The sequence below is a fragment of the Hemicordylus capensis genome, chromosome 14 (assembly GCF_027244095.1).
Source record: "Hemicordylus capensis ecotype Gifberg chromosome 14, rHemCap1.1.pri, whole genome shotgun sequence".
Lineage (NCBI taxonomy): Eukaryota > Metazoa > Chordata > Lepidosauria > Squamata > Cordylidae > Hemicordylus > Hemicordylus capensis.
This window is the reverse complement of record NC_069670.1, coordinates 10,631,740-10,644,905: the sequence shown is the minus strand read 5'-3', so window position 1 is coordinate 10,644,905 and position 13,166 is coordinate 10,631,740. Positions and strand designations below refer to the sequence as shown.

Here is a 13,166-nt window from a genome sequence, read left to right as displayed (position 1 = left end):
GAGCCTAGTGGGGAGGGCTGCAAATGGACCCCAGGCTTTTGCTATGGGAGGGGGGGTTTGTCTGCTTTGCAAGCTGCTTTGGACACAGTTTCTTTGGTGTAAAAGTGAAAGCCTGGTGGGGAATGCCACCAGCGCTTTGCATCTGGAACGGCAGAGTTTTGCAGTCGGGTGCCCTGGAAGAAAAACGCATCTCCCACCCCAGGACAAACACTGAAAGCCAGACGCTGGGCACCGGGATGGAGGGACGAGGCAGCGAATGAAGAGCAGTGGGGGAAGCTGGGCGGGTTGGTGGCATCTTCCCTACAGCCTCGATGTCTGGCAACTTTGTTCTTTTTTTAAAAATGGCGCTTGAGGGCGTTGCCTCTTGTGCTGGAGTGGAGCGCTCTTGTGCGCGGTCTCGTTCCCTTCCAATGCCTAGAGTCTGGCCTGGCTTGAGCAGGCAGGTTCATGGTGAGTGCGGGTTGGCCAAGCAGATGCAGGCAGTCCAGACCAGATGCCAGGGATCAACACCAGGAGTCAGCAACAACAGGCCAGGCGACGGGAGGCCTGTGGAATTTGGATTTGGAGCACCGCTGGTTCTCTCAGGCTTTGCGATGAGATCTTGCTGGAGACTCTGTTGTTTACTCTGGTTTTAATGGCTTTGCTCTTCTGGTTAAAGATGTACTGGAATCCGTGATTGCCCCATCATCTGCTAACTGGGGCTGACTGAGCAGACCTTTGTTAGGCAGATGGCTGGCAGATAACTCAGGTTGGCCTGTTGATATGTTATCCATGGGATCCGAAGCTGAGGAGATTGTCTCCTGACAGGCTGGAATCTCTCTCTGTTTTTGAATAAGGTACCCACCCCAGATCGTGCAAATCACTTTGGCAGGTTTGAAGAGAGAACAAGTGAGTGACAGAGACAGGTATGAGCTGGCTTGAAGGTGTGGCACTTTGGGTTTCAGGATCTTGCTCTCTGGAGCAACAGGGTCCCCATGAGCAGTCCTGGTTAACCTGGAGCAATCTAGGAAGCTGCTTAATATCGAGTCAGACCGAGTTCAGGATTGCCTGCATTGACTGGCAGCGGCTTCTCCGGGGTTTCCGGCTCCGGGGTCTCTCCCAGCCCTGCCTGGAGATGCTGCTGCTGCTGCCAGGGAGGGAACCGGGGACCTTCTGCAGGCCACGCAGGGGCTCCTCTGCCCCTTGTGCCACGGACAGGGTGCCCGCACTGCCCCAGAAGGCCGCCCAGAGCAGGGCTGGGCCCCAGGAGAGGAGCGCTGAGCGGCACGCTGCCCTCGGGAGTGAAACCGGCCCCTGAGCACTGGGGGTGGGGGTGGCAGCGGTCTCTGCTCATGCCTTGCCAAAGCCTTTCTCCGCAGGCAGGAGAGCTGGGAAACCTCCGGCTGGAGCGGAGGAGTTGGGCCTCTCTGCCTGCACTTGCAGGAGGCTCTTTGCAGCCCCCCGTGGCCTCCACCGCATCTCTCTGCAGATCAGCACAGCAGCACACGCGTGTCTGGCTCCCCACTCCGGTGGTCTCCGGTGCAGATGGAGGATCCCGTCCTCGCGGGCTGGAGGGGGCACTTCCGGGGCCGGGCTGGGCTGCGGGGCTGGGGTGGGCCTCGGTCTCTTGGCTGGGCTGGGAGGAGCTGCTCAGCGCTTGGCCGCGGTGGTGGGTGGTGGTGGGGGGGCAGACCGCTGTGCTTTGGCAGCCCGGAGGAAACGCCCCGCCGTCCATGCCTGCCCTGCCTGGCAGTCACGAGGCAGACGGCTGCCTGCCCGACTCCCGCTCTGGAGCAGAGGCCGCCCTCTGTTTGCGGGGGGGGGGGGGGTGTCCCCTGGCCCATCGCGGCCCTGTCCCCCTTTCGGGGATCCTCCTCTGACAAAACCTGGCTAGGCTGGCGCTTGAGAAGGGCGCAGGGCTGGGGAGACCGGAAGAGAGGAGGCCAGCTGCCGCCCTGTGTGGAGCCTGACCCTCGGTCCACCTGGCTCAGGCCTGTCTGCTCTGCCTGGCAGCCGCTCTCCAGGACTCCCAGCAGAGAAGGGCCCTTCTCGGCCCCACCGAGAGATGCGGCCAGGCAGGGGCTCTGCTGCCCCACTGAGGCCCCATCCCTCCCCCCAGTGTGGGGCGCACTCCATCCATCGGCTGCCCTTCCCTGTCGCCTTTGGGCGTGCTGCCTGCCGTGGCCGGCGGGGATTAGCTGAACCCTGCTTTGCTCAGCGCGTTTCCCCGCTTGGTGGTGGGGCTGCCGGGCGCTGGAGCCCGGAGGACGCGGCAACAATGAGAAGTGTCCGGCTGGGATCAAAGGATTACTGCCCCAGCCCCGGGTGGCATCTGCCGCCTGCGGTGTGGGCACACCCCCCATGCTCTCGCCCCCCCCCGGTGCAGTTCCCTTACAGGGGCGGGGTGGGGGGTGTCTGCCACCCAGAGGGCTGCGAATGCTGGCGAGCCGGCCACTGAGAACGGCTTCTGCTGGCAGGGCCCCCCTGAATCCTGTGCCAGCCCCCGGCCGATTTATGACTTGGGGTGAGTTTCTGGGCCCGGGTCCTGGTCGGAAGTCCACCCTAGGTGCAAAACTGAAGGCTTGTAATCCCCAGAAGTCTAAGACCCTGCTGGGTCAGGTCTGTCTAGCCCAGTGGCTAGGGGGCGAGTGGCTTTCCTGCCGGCCGGCCCCGCCCCCCAGACGGGTCTCCTCCGCCTCCTCCTGGCAAGGGCAGCTGGACTCTCTGCCTGGAGCATCCCGCTGCCTCCGCAGTGGGGCGTGTGGAGGGAGGGGGGTCCCCCTCGGGGCGTCCCCACAGTGTTCCTGGGCCAGGGACCAGGGCCACTCCCCTCGCCCGCTGCAGCTGGGGGGCTCTCCTCCAGGGGCCTCCCTGGGAACGCCGGCCCCTGCCAGGAGGGAGGGCAGCTCCCAGCAGGACCTGCGGCTGCAGCCTGTTGCTCCCCAGGCCTGCTAGGTGGGTCGGGGCGGGCCACAGAGGGGCACAGCCCTTGCGCCTTCTGGCCGGGCCCCTTGGCTACGCAGAGCCCGCCTGGGCTTGCATTTGGATGGGTGCCGGGAGGAATGTGTGGCGGGGGGTGGGTGGGATCTCTCCAGGAATCGCTGCAGTCAGAGGCCTGCCCCCCCCGGAGCCCCTTCCCTGCTGCTCTTGGGCGGCGCCTGCTGCTGCTGCTGCTGCTTCTCCTGAGCTGGGGAGTCCGTTGCTCCCTCCCCGGGAAGGCCAGGCTGCGTTTGGCTCCCCCCCTCCCCGCCACTGCCCTGCGCTCCCCCTTCCCAGGAATAACCCGGCAATCCCAAGAAATCCTGACGGGCCCATCGCTTGCAAAGCTGAGCAGCTGCTCCTAAAAATACCGGCCAGGCAGACACGTGGGCCAACCTGAGAAGAGCAGCAACTGGCCAGGGCCCTCGTGGTGGGCCCCGCTCCCTGCCAGCAGCAGCAGCAGCAGCAGGAGGAGGAAGGGGGGGCCCTGGCTGGTGGGCTGGAGGGCCCTCCTCCCTGCTCCCACCACCCCCGGAGGGGGTCTCTGGAGCAAAGAGGGCTGGGGAGGGGGCTCGTGTGCCGGGAGGAACACAGGCTGGGAAGTGGCCGCCCAGAGAGGAGGCTGCCCGGCACAACTCTGCACGCTCTGCCGTCCGGGCCTGGCCTCTGCCGGGGAGGGCCCTGCCCGGCCTCCAATGGGGCCCAGGAAGCTCCCTCCTCCTGCAGAAGCGGGGCGGGCTGGGCTGGGGGCTAGGCAGAGCCTCCTGAAGCCAGCCGGCTGGGGTCTGCTGGTCAGCTCTGCGCCCCGAAATCCCAGGCAGGCCTCTGGGTTTGGGCCGGCGCGGGTGCCTCGCTCCCGTGTCGGCTTCCATTTCTGACTGTGCGTCCCACCCCAGCCTCACTTCGTGGTTGCTAAAATGTCGGCGCTGAGCTGGCTGCCCAACTCTGCAAAGTTCCACAGCCTCTCCCTTTGCTGGGTGCAGCCTCTGTGTGTGTGTGTGTGTGTGTGTTGTGAGTCATCTTTGGAGGCAATCGCGGCCCAGCCTGCGGGCTCCTGTCCAGGGAAACAAAGGAGGGTGTGGCCCTTTGGTTGCTGCTTTCCCCAAGCAGTCAGCAAGCGAGCAATCCCGGCGCAGTGGGGGGGGGGGGTCGTGGGAACGGGGTCCCCTTTGGGGTGATGTGCCCCGAAGACGGAGTAGGGGCAGGCCTGCACCACGAGGCAGGTGAGACGTCTCCACCTGCTGGGCTGCGGGCTGTGTCAGCTGGCCAAGGGTAGGGGTCTCATCACATGCTGGGGAGAGCCCAGAGGAGGGCATGGGAGGGAGCAAGGTGGGGGGGCCCTGGGGACGGGGCGGAGAGAGGGTCCAAGCCCAGCCAGGGCCGGCGGCACAAGGGCCGGTGAGCTAGAGCAAGGCATCGGGGCTTGTGGCGTCTGGATTATGGCCGCTGCAAAGGACCTCTGCAGGCGAGGCTGAGGAAAACCTCCCCTGGAGGGCAGAGAGCTGAGGAAACCTTGGGCTATTGTGGTGGGTGGGGGGTGATGGGAGTTGTAGTCCCTGGGAACCCAAGGCTGGGAACCCCCCAGTTGGACTTGAAGGGCCCCAAGGGCCCGCCTCTGGCTTAGAGCACAGGAAGAGGCTGAAGTGGGGCCCTTTAAGCCTCCAGGGAGGGGGGCAGATTCCCAGGCGGGGAAACCTGACCCCTGGCCTCCTCGCTGGGACTCTGCAAGGGTTAAGCAGAGATGGTGTCCTGCCTGCGTAGCGGCCTCTGCATCATAAAATGTGGGACAAGAGACTCTCGAGCAAGAAGCTCTGCTGGGCCAGGCTCCAGGGAAGTTTATGGCCTTTGGGAATTTCTCAAGGATTTCGTTGCTGCGGCTCGTGTGTTTGGTGCAGGGATTTCAAGGGGGGGGGGCGTTCTCCTTTCCTTCTAACCTTTCTAACTTGAGAGAGAAACGGGTTCTACCAGAAAAACCTCAAAGCGCAGGGCAGGCGTGTGCTTTTTTGCAGCCACTGGTGGTCCCTCTGGACGAGCACCTTCTGCTCTTTGGCAGGCAGGCAGGGAGCGGGTTCTTGAGAATGGAATTCCCTGCCAAGCATGTCCCCAGACCTCAGTGTTATGGGCCTCTATGTCTGATAGAGGCAGGGAGGAAGAAAGGATGCCCTTGCTGCAAAGCAGACGTCATCAGGGGTTAGCTCAATTGAACTTCCACATTCGGAGGCAGTCTACCTCTGAACAGTGCTGGGGACAGGAGACAGTGAAGGTCTGTTGCTTTGTGCCTTGACTGTAGCCGCTCTTGGGAGCAGGGTGCTGGTCTAGTGCTGATCCAGCAGGACCCAACTTGCAAGATCTCAACACTTTCCAAATACATTGGAAGTTGGCAGCCAAAGCACTGGCTCCTCGGCTCCAGGAAAGGTGTGCAGGTCAGCCTCCATCACTGCTATTTCTGGCACTGGCTGCTACTCTGACTCAGGGCTTCATACCCCTTATAGGACTGATTTCCTGGCACCTCCTCGTTCACAAAGGTGTCCCTAGGGCCAAGCTGCAGTTTTGCTCCTGACCAGATTGACCACTTCCCCCTTCCCTCATAGAACCTGGGCTACAAACATCCCAGCACCTCTGATTCCTGCGCAATTGGGATGTTCATGAACATTCTGTGCCATCGCAATAGGCCAGCCAATCCGGAAGCAGCAGCTGCACTGGGGCAAAAATGAATCATAGCCTGTAGGGTGTCACAGAAATGCAGGCACGGTTGCTTGGGATGCATTCCCTCAGCATCCACGGGGACAAAATGGCTAGCTGAAGGCACACAAGAAGGGAAGGCGGCCCACCAGCACAGACAACCAAGCAAAGAACAGCGGGTGCAAAACTGTTTATTGTGGAAGAACAAGTCTCTACGCATTTCGGGGAAGATTCTTCAGCGGATATTCCCTTTTTCTTGCAAAGCACAAAAACGTACCTCTCCCCAATGGCTGGGAAAAGATAATGCAGGAAGAAGAAAACCCCCTGAAGAAGACACACATGGGTGGAATTTGCTGGGGATTGTGAAGTGGGAGGAACGCATGGGAGCTTCCTCAGGAGGAGGAGGATGGGAAGGCCAGGGCAGAGAGGAGAGAGACACCGAGGTCACCCACACCAGCAAAAACTGTGTTCCACCCGGGAGCTGTGTGCGCTCCCAAGTTTCGGTTGTGTGGAAGCCAGGGAAGAGGGGAAACCTGGGTAGAAGTGATGGTGGGGAAGCCCGGGAGGAGGGAGACCTTTCCCTCCTCCCTGGCTTCCACATCATCGCCTCTTCCCAGGCTTTCCCTCTTCGCTGGCTCCCACACATCCCAAAACTGAGCGCACACACAGCTTCCTCTTCAGAGCAGGGCTCTTCATGTCTAGGCAAGCTCCGGGTTAACTCCAGCCCAGTGTGTGTGTGTGGGGGGGGGGGAGTATGAGAAACTGCCTGTGGGGAAGTAACTCTGCTGCTTGGCTTTGGCTTCCCACTCCCAGCCGTACCTTTCGTGGTTTGCTGGCAGGAGAGCAGAGCCGGTCCGACGATCCGTGGCTCCCTTGCTTGGAGATCCTCGGGTCAGCTTGGCAGAGGAGCCCTCGTCCGGCAGCCCCTTGGCTTCCCTGCTCAGGAGGAGCCTCCGTGGACTTGGCGGGGGGGGGGCGCTCTGGTGAGGAGATCTGTGTCTTGGCGCCAGGGTGCCGAGTCTGTGGGCTCAGCCCAGCTCTGGTTCTTCCCCGGGGTCGCTGGACTCGCCACCTCTCGGCTGGTTCACACGCTAGCTTTCCAAAGCTCTTTTTTTGGTCACTGCTTTGGAAACGTGGAACCGGTTTGGAACCGGTTGAGGTACATTGCACGGGGACGGAGATCAAACCCGCTTGCTTGCAGGGAAACGCTGTAAAATGGAGACAGAAGTTGCTGTTGAACCTGAGTCAAAGTACTAATTTTTAAGACCGGCCCCCCAACCCCACTATCTTCAATGGGAGAAATTAAGAACATCAGAACAGCCCTGCAAGGAGGCCCATCTGGTCCAGCCTCCTGTTCCCCACAGTGGCCCACCAGATGCCTCTGAGCAGCCCACAGGCCAGAGGGGAGGGCAGGACCTCTCTTGCCGTGGCTCCCCGGCAGCTGGTACCCAGAGGCCTGCTGCCTCTGAGGCAGGAGATGGCCCACAGCCTCCAGAGTCGTCGCCACGGATAGACCTGCCCTCCACGAATCTGTCGAAGCCCCTTTTCAAGCCACCCCAGCTGGGGGCCACCCCCACATCCCATGGCAGAGATTAATTCTGCGCGGTGTGAAAAAGTGCTTCCTTTTGCCAGACCTAAGTTTCCCGACCTCCAGTCTCCTGGGTTGGCCCTCGGTTGCACAGGGGTTTGGGTCGAGTTTGGTGTTTGTATTTTTAAACGGAGAATTGGCTTAAAAGATTTGCAAACCATTGGCTGTGGGTGCTGTGCTGTGGGGCGATGTGGGGGGTGGGAGTGCGCCTTCCGAGATCTGGCTCGGGCGCCAGGAAGGACGAGGCCTTGTGTGACTTGCTGGTTTTGCTGAGGTGGGGACCCTGCCTTCCAACCCTCTGGAGCACGTTGAGTGGGGAGGGCTGGGGAGTGACCTAGCAGAAGCCCACCGTGTGTCCCCCCCCAGCCCCTTCTGCAGCGTGTGCCTCTTTGGGACCAGACTCCCCAGGTGGATTTTGGAACGTTGTAGGCCTGGCTGGGCTGGTCAAGGCAGCGGCTGGTGGGAGCGCTGCCCTAAGCCTTGCTGGGGGCTGGGGGACCCCTGGCCACTTGAGGCCAGCGGAAGGGCAACGTGGTGGCGAGACGTGTGAGCCCTGCAGGCTTCTGGCTCTGCCCACATTCAGGAAGCATTTCCCCCTGAGGTGTTGCTCGTCCCCACAGGCTGCAGGCCCTGGGGAGGGGCTATTTCAGACACACACCCCCTTGTGACTTGGCAGCTTTTAAGAAGGAGAGCAGATCTCTAGTCCCCGCTTTCCAGCAGAAGCCTCCTGCATTCCCCAGGGAGGGCAGAGCTCCCCCCATGACTGCCTCCAGCATATCTGCCCTGCTGACAGGTGTGTGAGAGGCCAAGATTCAACAGATGCAGCATCTCTTCGGCCTGGGCAGGGTTTTTGTTTGTGGAGGGGGGGTGTTGGCAGGGAAAGCTGGAAGAGTGAGCGGGCGGGGGGGGGGAGGTGGCAGCTCCGTGTGACGGTGGGCGGGCGGGCGAATTGCTCAGGCCATGACCTGCCAAGTATGTCTGAAATACGAGCCCCCCGTCCCGAAGATGTCGCGTGTGCCGGGTCCCGAGAAGCCACACACATGGTGCCACTTCTGCATGGTTCTGGCTGCACGACATCCGGCCGAAAAGACTCCGCCGCTCAACCAGAGCCGCCCTGGGATGCAAACGCTCCCTTCCATCCCGTTTCATCTCAAAGCAGTCCTGAAAGGAGGGCGCTTCTGGTTTGGCCCTCTCTTGGCCGAGTGCTCCAGGGCCCGAGGAAGGCAGTGTGGGGCTGGGCTCGGGGGGCAGCTGGGGCACGATTTCCAGGCAGTGTGTGTGTGTGTTGGCCAGGAAGCCAGATGAGTCAAACCCCCGTTGGGCTCTTGTAGCCCGTGTATGCCGTGGGGCTGTGGTGGTGCTCCCACTCCGCAAGGGAGATGCCCGGCTGGCCACGCTGCGTGAAGCAGGCTGTGGGGCGACCGGGGCCTTTGCCCTGGCCCAGCAGGGCTGCTCTTGAGGAGTTGTTTTTAAGAAGGATTTCAATGGGTTGAAAAAGGTTCTGGATGGTTTCAAAAGGGTTTGTATATTGTGTCCAGTCGTGTGTTTTTGATGGCGTTTGTTTTTATGTCCTTTGGAACTGGTTGTGCACCGCCCAGAGCTTTGGGATGGGGCCGTCTAGAGATGTAAACAAGCCAATACGGAGGGGAAGCGGCCCACACCGGAGCACCCCCTGCTTCCCTCTGCGAAACGCTGCTGCTGCGGCCACTGGGCATGCAAGAGGGAAGGCCCCCCTTGCGTGTGTTGCTGGCCGGGGGGGGGGGAGCTTGGCTCCCGTGGTGTTGCTCTGGAGTCCTGGACTGGACAGGGGCCGATGGGGGGGGGGCGCTCTCCAGAGTGCCCTCCCCGCCCCCCGCCTGGGCCGATCAGGTGTCAGGCATGGGCCGAGCAGGCATGTCTGCAGCTGTTTCGAAATGGAAAAACTTTCTTCTGGGTTGCATCCTCCCAAGCGCCTGTGCAAAGCGCCCAGGTGGTGGTGCAGGCAGCAGCGCCCCCTAGCTGCGCCACGCGGCCCTCGAGAAGGGATGCAACGTGTCCAGTTGTGCTGCGTCCTTCCTTCCCCGTCGCCGTTCTCGAGCGCTAGGAGGAATGCGAATAAGCCCACGGCCGGCCGGCCTTTTTGAGGGAGAGAAACAAAGGCCTCGTGCCCGGGCAGTGGAAATGCTTGGGGCCAGAGAGCTCGGAGGCGAGAGAGAGGAGTGATCTGACTGTCGCCATCAGGGCACTGAACTGAGCAATGTACAAGGCTTTCTGGGGCCGTCCACTCTTGGAAGCAGGAGGCTGGGCTAGGAGGATGCAGAGAGTTCCCAGTGCAACCCCGGGCATCTCTTCTTAAAGGGCTGCTGCTGCCGTGAGTGCCGACGGCTTCGGGGTCCTGGGCCCTCACGCTTGCTTGCCTGCCTGCTTACTCACTTGTAAGGAGTGGGCTTAAGAACATAAGCACAGCCCTGCTGGATCAGGCCCAAGGATGCCTAGCTAGCCCAGCCTCCTGTTCCACCCAGTGGCCCACCAGATGCCTCCGAGAAGCCCACAGGCTGGGGGGTGAGGACCTGTTCTCTCTCCCCTGCAGCTGGCATTCGGAGGCCGCCTGCCTCTGAGGCTGGAGGTGGCCCACAGCCACCAGACTAGGAGCCACAGATAGACCTGTCCTCCCTGAATTTGTGTAAGCCCCTTTTAAAGCCATCCAAGCTGGCGGCCAGCACCACAGCCCGTGGCAGACAATCTCGTGTTTGGCAGCAGGGAAAGGGCATGGCACAGAAATCCATAGGCTAAGGCTTTGTGCAAAGGGTCAGTGACCTTCCGTTGCATGGGGTGACCCCTGGCTCTAGGACTGTGTGTGTGTGTGAGAGAGAGAAATCAATCTCTCTCCCCGCCATCCATGCATACTGGTATACCCCTCGATCCTGCCTCTTTTCCAGACTCGAGAGGCCCGGGTGCTGGAGCCTGGCCTGGCCTTGCCAGGAAGGTGCTCCAGGCTGGCTGGGTACCGGCATCAACGGGGCTTCTGGCCCCTGGACTGCCAAAGCAGCAGCAGCCCTCACCCCTCTGCTTGGAGCAAGGCTGCTGCTGCTGCTGCCCAGGCCCTTCCTGGCACTCCCGGGCGCAGGGCCCGCTGGCTGGCGGTTCCTCCCGCTGTGCCCAGGGCAGGGAGAGGACAGTCTCGGCATTCCTGCTGCTGCTGCCGCCGCCGGCGTGTGTACCATGCCTTGCATGCTCAGGCCTCGGGAGGGGCTGGCTGGCATGTGGCACACTCCGCCCCTGCTGGGGCCCCCCCGGCCTGGGACGGAGCCCCTGGGAAGGCAGGGAGGGGGGTGGCGGCAGGGCCACCCTGGGAGCGTTTCCTCGGAAGGAAGCCCCGCGGGATGGCAGCCTGCCTGGCCCCTTTGTCCCACCAGATCGTTTTTTTAAAATGCCTTTAGAAGGGGGTGTGGAGCAGTAGTTGGGAAGGAGGCCAAAGTGGCGCTCTGCCGGCCTCCCAAAGGAGGGGGCCCTGGTTCTGGGCGGCTGGGGGTCTCCCACGCCTGGCCCACCAAGTCGGTTTCCGCCCCTCCTGCAGGCTGGGAAGCGAGAACAGACGGCACCAGAGGATCAGCAAGAGGCGAGGAGGAGATTCCTGGGGCGGTTCCTGACTGGAGCAGAGTCCCGGCAAGGTAGGCGAGGGGAGGACAGCCCCTTCTGTCCTGGGGGTCACCTTCGGGAGGTTTCCGGGGCAGGGCGAAGGCCTCTGGTCTTAGTGCTTGCAAGGGTCCCTGGGATGGCCACCCGTTCCAAGGACGGTGAGCCCAAGGGGGGTCTGCAGGGCCGCGAGGAGGGCCCTGGCAGAGCTGGCCCTGAGCTCCTGCCTGGCTTGCTTCAGATGGAGGAGGAGGAAGGCAGCGCCACCCGGGAGGTTCTGCTGCCCGACTGGCAAGGGAGCGGCTCTCACGGCCTCACCATTGACCAGACGGAGGAAGGGGTCTTCGTCAAGCAGGTGCAGGAGGACTCTCCGGCGGCCAAAGCGGGAGTCGTGAAGGAAGGTCAGTGGCGGGGCGGCCGCTTGCGGGGAGGAGGCGAGGGGGGCTCAGCGGCGGAGCACCACCACGGGGAGCGCGGAGGGGCCCCTTGGCTAAGCAGGGTCCACTGGGGGTTGCATTTGGATGGGGGGCCACACGTGCATGCTGTCCGATGGGGCCGTCACAGCTCCGTGGCGGAGAAGGTCCCCAGTTCCATCCCGGGCGGCAGCATCTCCAGGGAGGGCTGGGAAAGACCCCTGAGCCGGAAACCTTGGAGAAGCTGCTGCCTGTCAAGGCAGACGATCCTGCGCTAGCTGGACCCAGGGTCTGACTCGGCAGAAGGCAGCTTCCCGTGTTAGCGCCGTGGCTGTGGGCGCAAGTTGCTTGGGGGCAACGGGCGGGAGGTGGCTCTCGCCTCCCCGCCCTGCTTGGGGGCTGGCCCCATGGGAAGCAGCCAGCAGGGCTCTTCTTGCCCCCCCCCCCGAGGTCCAGCCCGGCTGACCTGAGCACCTTTTGTGTGTGTGTGTGTGTCTCTCTGTGTGTCCTTCCCCAGGGGATCAGATTGTGAGTGCCACAATCTACTTTGACAACCTGCAGTCTGGAGAAGTCACCGAGCTCCTGAGGAATGTCGGCCACCACACGGTGGGCCTGCGGCTGCAGAGGAAGGGAGACCGGTCCCCACTGCCGGGACAGTCCTGGTCCCACGACGTGTTTGCCCCGAGCCCAGAGGTGGTGTTGGTGAGTCCGCAGCCTAGCCGCAGGGGGCGGAGGGAGGCCGGCTCAGGGGACCGGGCGTGGGGGGGGGGGCTTCCTTCCCCCTCTGGTGCCTCCAACGCTGCTGCTCCGGGCAGGGGAGAAGCTCCCCAAATCCCAGCTCTCCGTAACTGCAGACACAGAAGTGATGGGAACGGCATCCCACTCCGAAACGTGAGGGGAGTCGAGTTTTGCAAACGGCCCCATTACTGGCTGGTGACCGACTTGGTACAGCTTTGCAGCAGCTGCTCAGTATTTTGGAGAGGCCAGTGAGTGACGTCAGCCGGGTCCTTGTAGGGCACCTCTTCGCTGGGGCCAGCCACCCCCCCCCCCGCCCCGGGGCCAAATATAAGAGGAATGTCCAAGTCCCCTCAGCGGGAGGCTTCTGCCAGGGAAGGTGACTCTGACGAGGGAAGTAACAGCAGCTCTGCAGAACTGGGGAGGCCAAGGGGAGGCCATGGAGGGGGGGGGGGGCGGCGGTGGCTTTTTGGCAAGGGATGGCACAGGGATGCCGGAATTCTGCATGCCCCTATCCCCTGCTGGATAGGGCTGAGAGAGGGATTCCTGCCTGCAACCTTGGAGAAGCCGCTGCCAGTCTGTGAAGACAACCCTGAGCCAGATGGACCAGGGGTCTGACTCAGGATAGGGCAGCTTCAATTGTCTGACTCTGTAGGAGGCAGAGCTTCCGAGGAAGCTGCCTCATGCAGAGTCAGACGACTGGTCCACCGAGCTCAGTACTGTCTGCACCGACTGGCAGCAGCTTCTTCAAGGCTCTGGGCAGGAGTCTCTCCCAGGCCTGTCTTGGAGATGCTGCCGCCAGGGGTTGAACCCAGGACCACCCTCTGCACGGGAGGCAGCTCCTCTGGCCCTGAGCGGCTACGGCCCCCTCCCCACATGACCGGAGGCGCCTCCTCTAATAAAAAGACAAGAAAAGGAGGAAGAGAGGGCGCTTGGAGGGCCTTTGCACTTCAGAACAGACAGTCCTGAGCCAGAGGCTCTGAGTCTTCTTACTCTGCTTTTACAGTGAGATTTCTGGCTGCTCTACAGGTTTAATTTATTGCATTGTTGTCTTCATGTTTAATTGTGCTTGGATGTCTCACTGGGACTGAAGCGTGACGAGGGGTGTGGGAATTGGGGGCCCAGGCAGTGTCCCCTCTCACAGGGATTCCCGGATGTTGTTGACTACAACTCCC

At 62.2% G+C, this 13,166-nt stretch overlaps 1 protein-coding gene and 1 long non-coding RNA gene across 2 annotated transcripts in view; one reads left to right on the top strand and one right to left on the bottom strand.

Annotated features, from left to right (window-relative positions):
* LOC128337369 (neuroblast differentiation-associated protein AHNAK-like) overlaps positions 1 to 13,166 on the top strand; it is a 40,187-nt gene that overhangs the window by 7,778 nt on the left and 19,243 nt on the right. The window contains exons 2-4 of the mRNA XM_053278297.1: positions 10,785 to 10,878; positions 11,085 to 11,244; positions 11,774 to 11,958. Coding sequence (XP_053134272.1) covers positions 11,085 to 11,244; positions 11,774 to 11,958 — 345 coding nt within the window. The 5' untranslated portion in view covers positions 10,785 to 10,878. The remainder of the gene's footprint in view (positions 1 to 10,784; positions 10,879 to 11,084; positions 11,245 to 11,773; positions 11,959 to 13,166) is intronic.
* Positions 6,252 to 13,166, bottom strand: part of LOC128337373 (uncharacterized) — a 30,519-nt gene continuing 23,604 nt past the window's right edge. The window contains exon 3 of the long non-coding RNA XR_008312246.1: positions 6,252 to 6,848. This is a non-coding gene — a long non-coding RNA (uncharacterized LOC128337373). The remainder of the gene's footprint in view (positions 6,849 to 13,166) is intronic.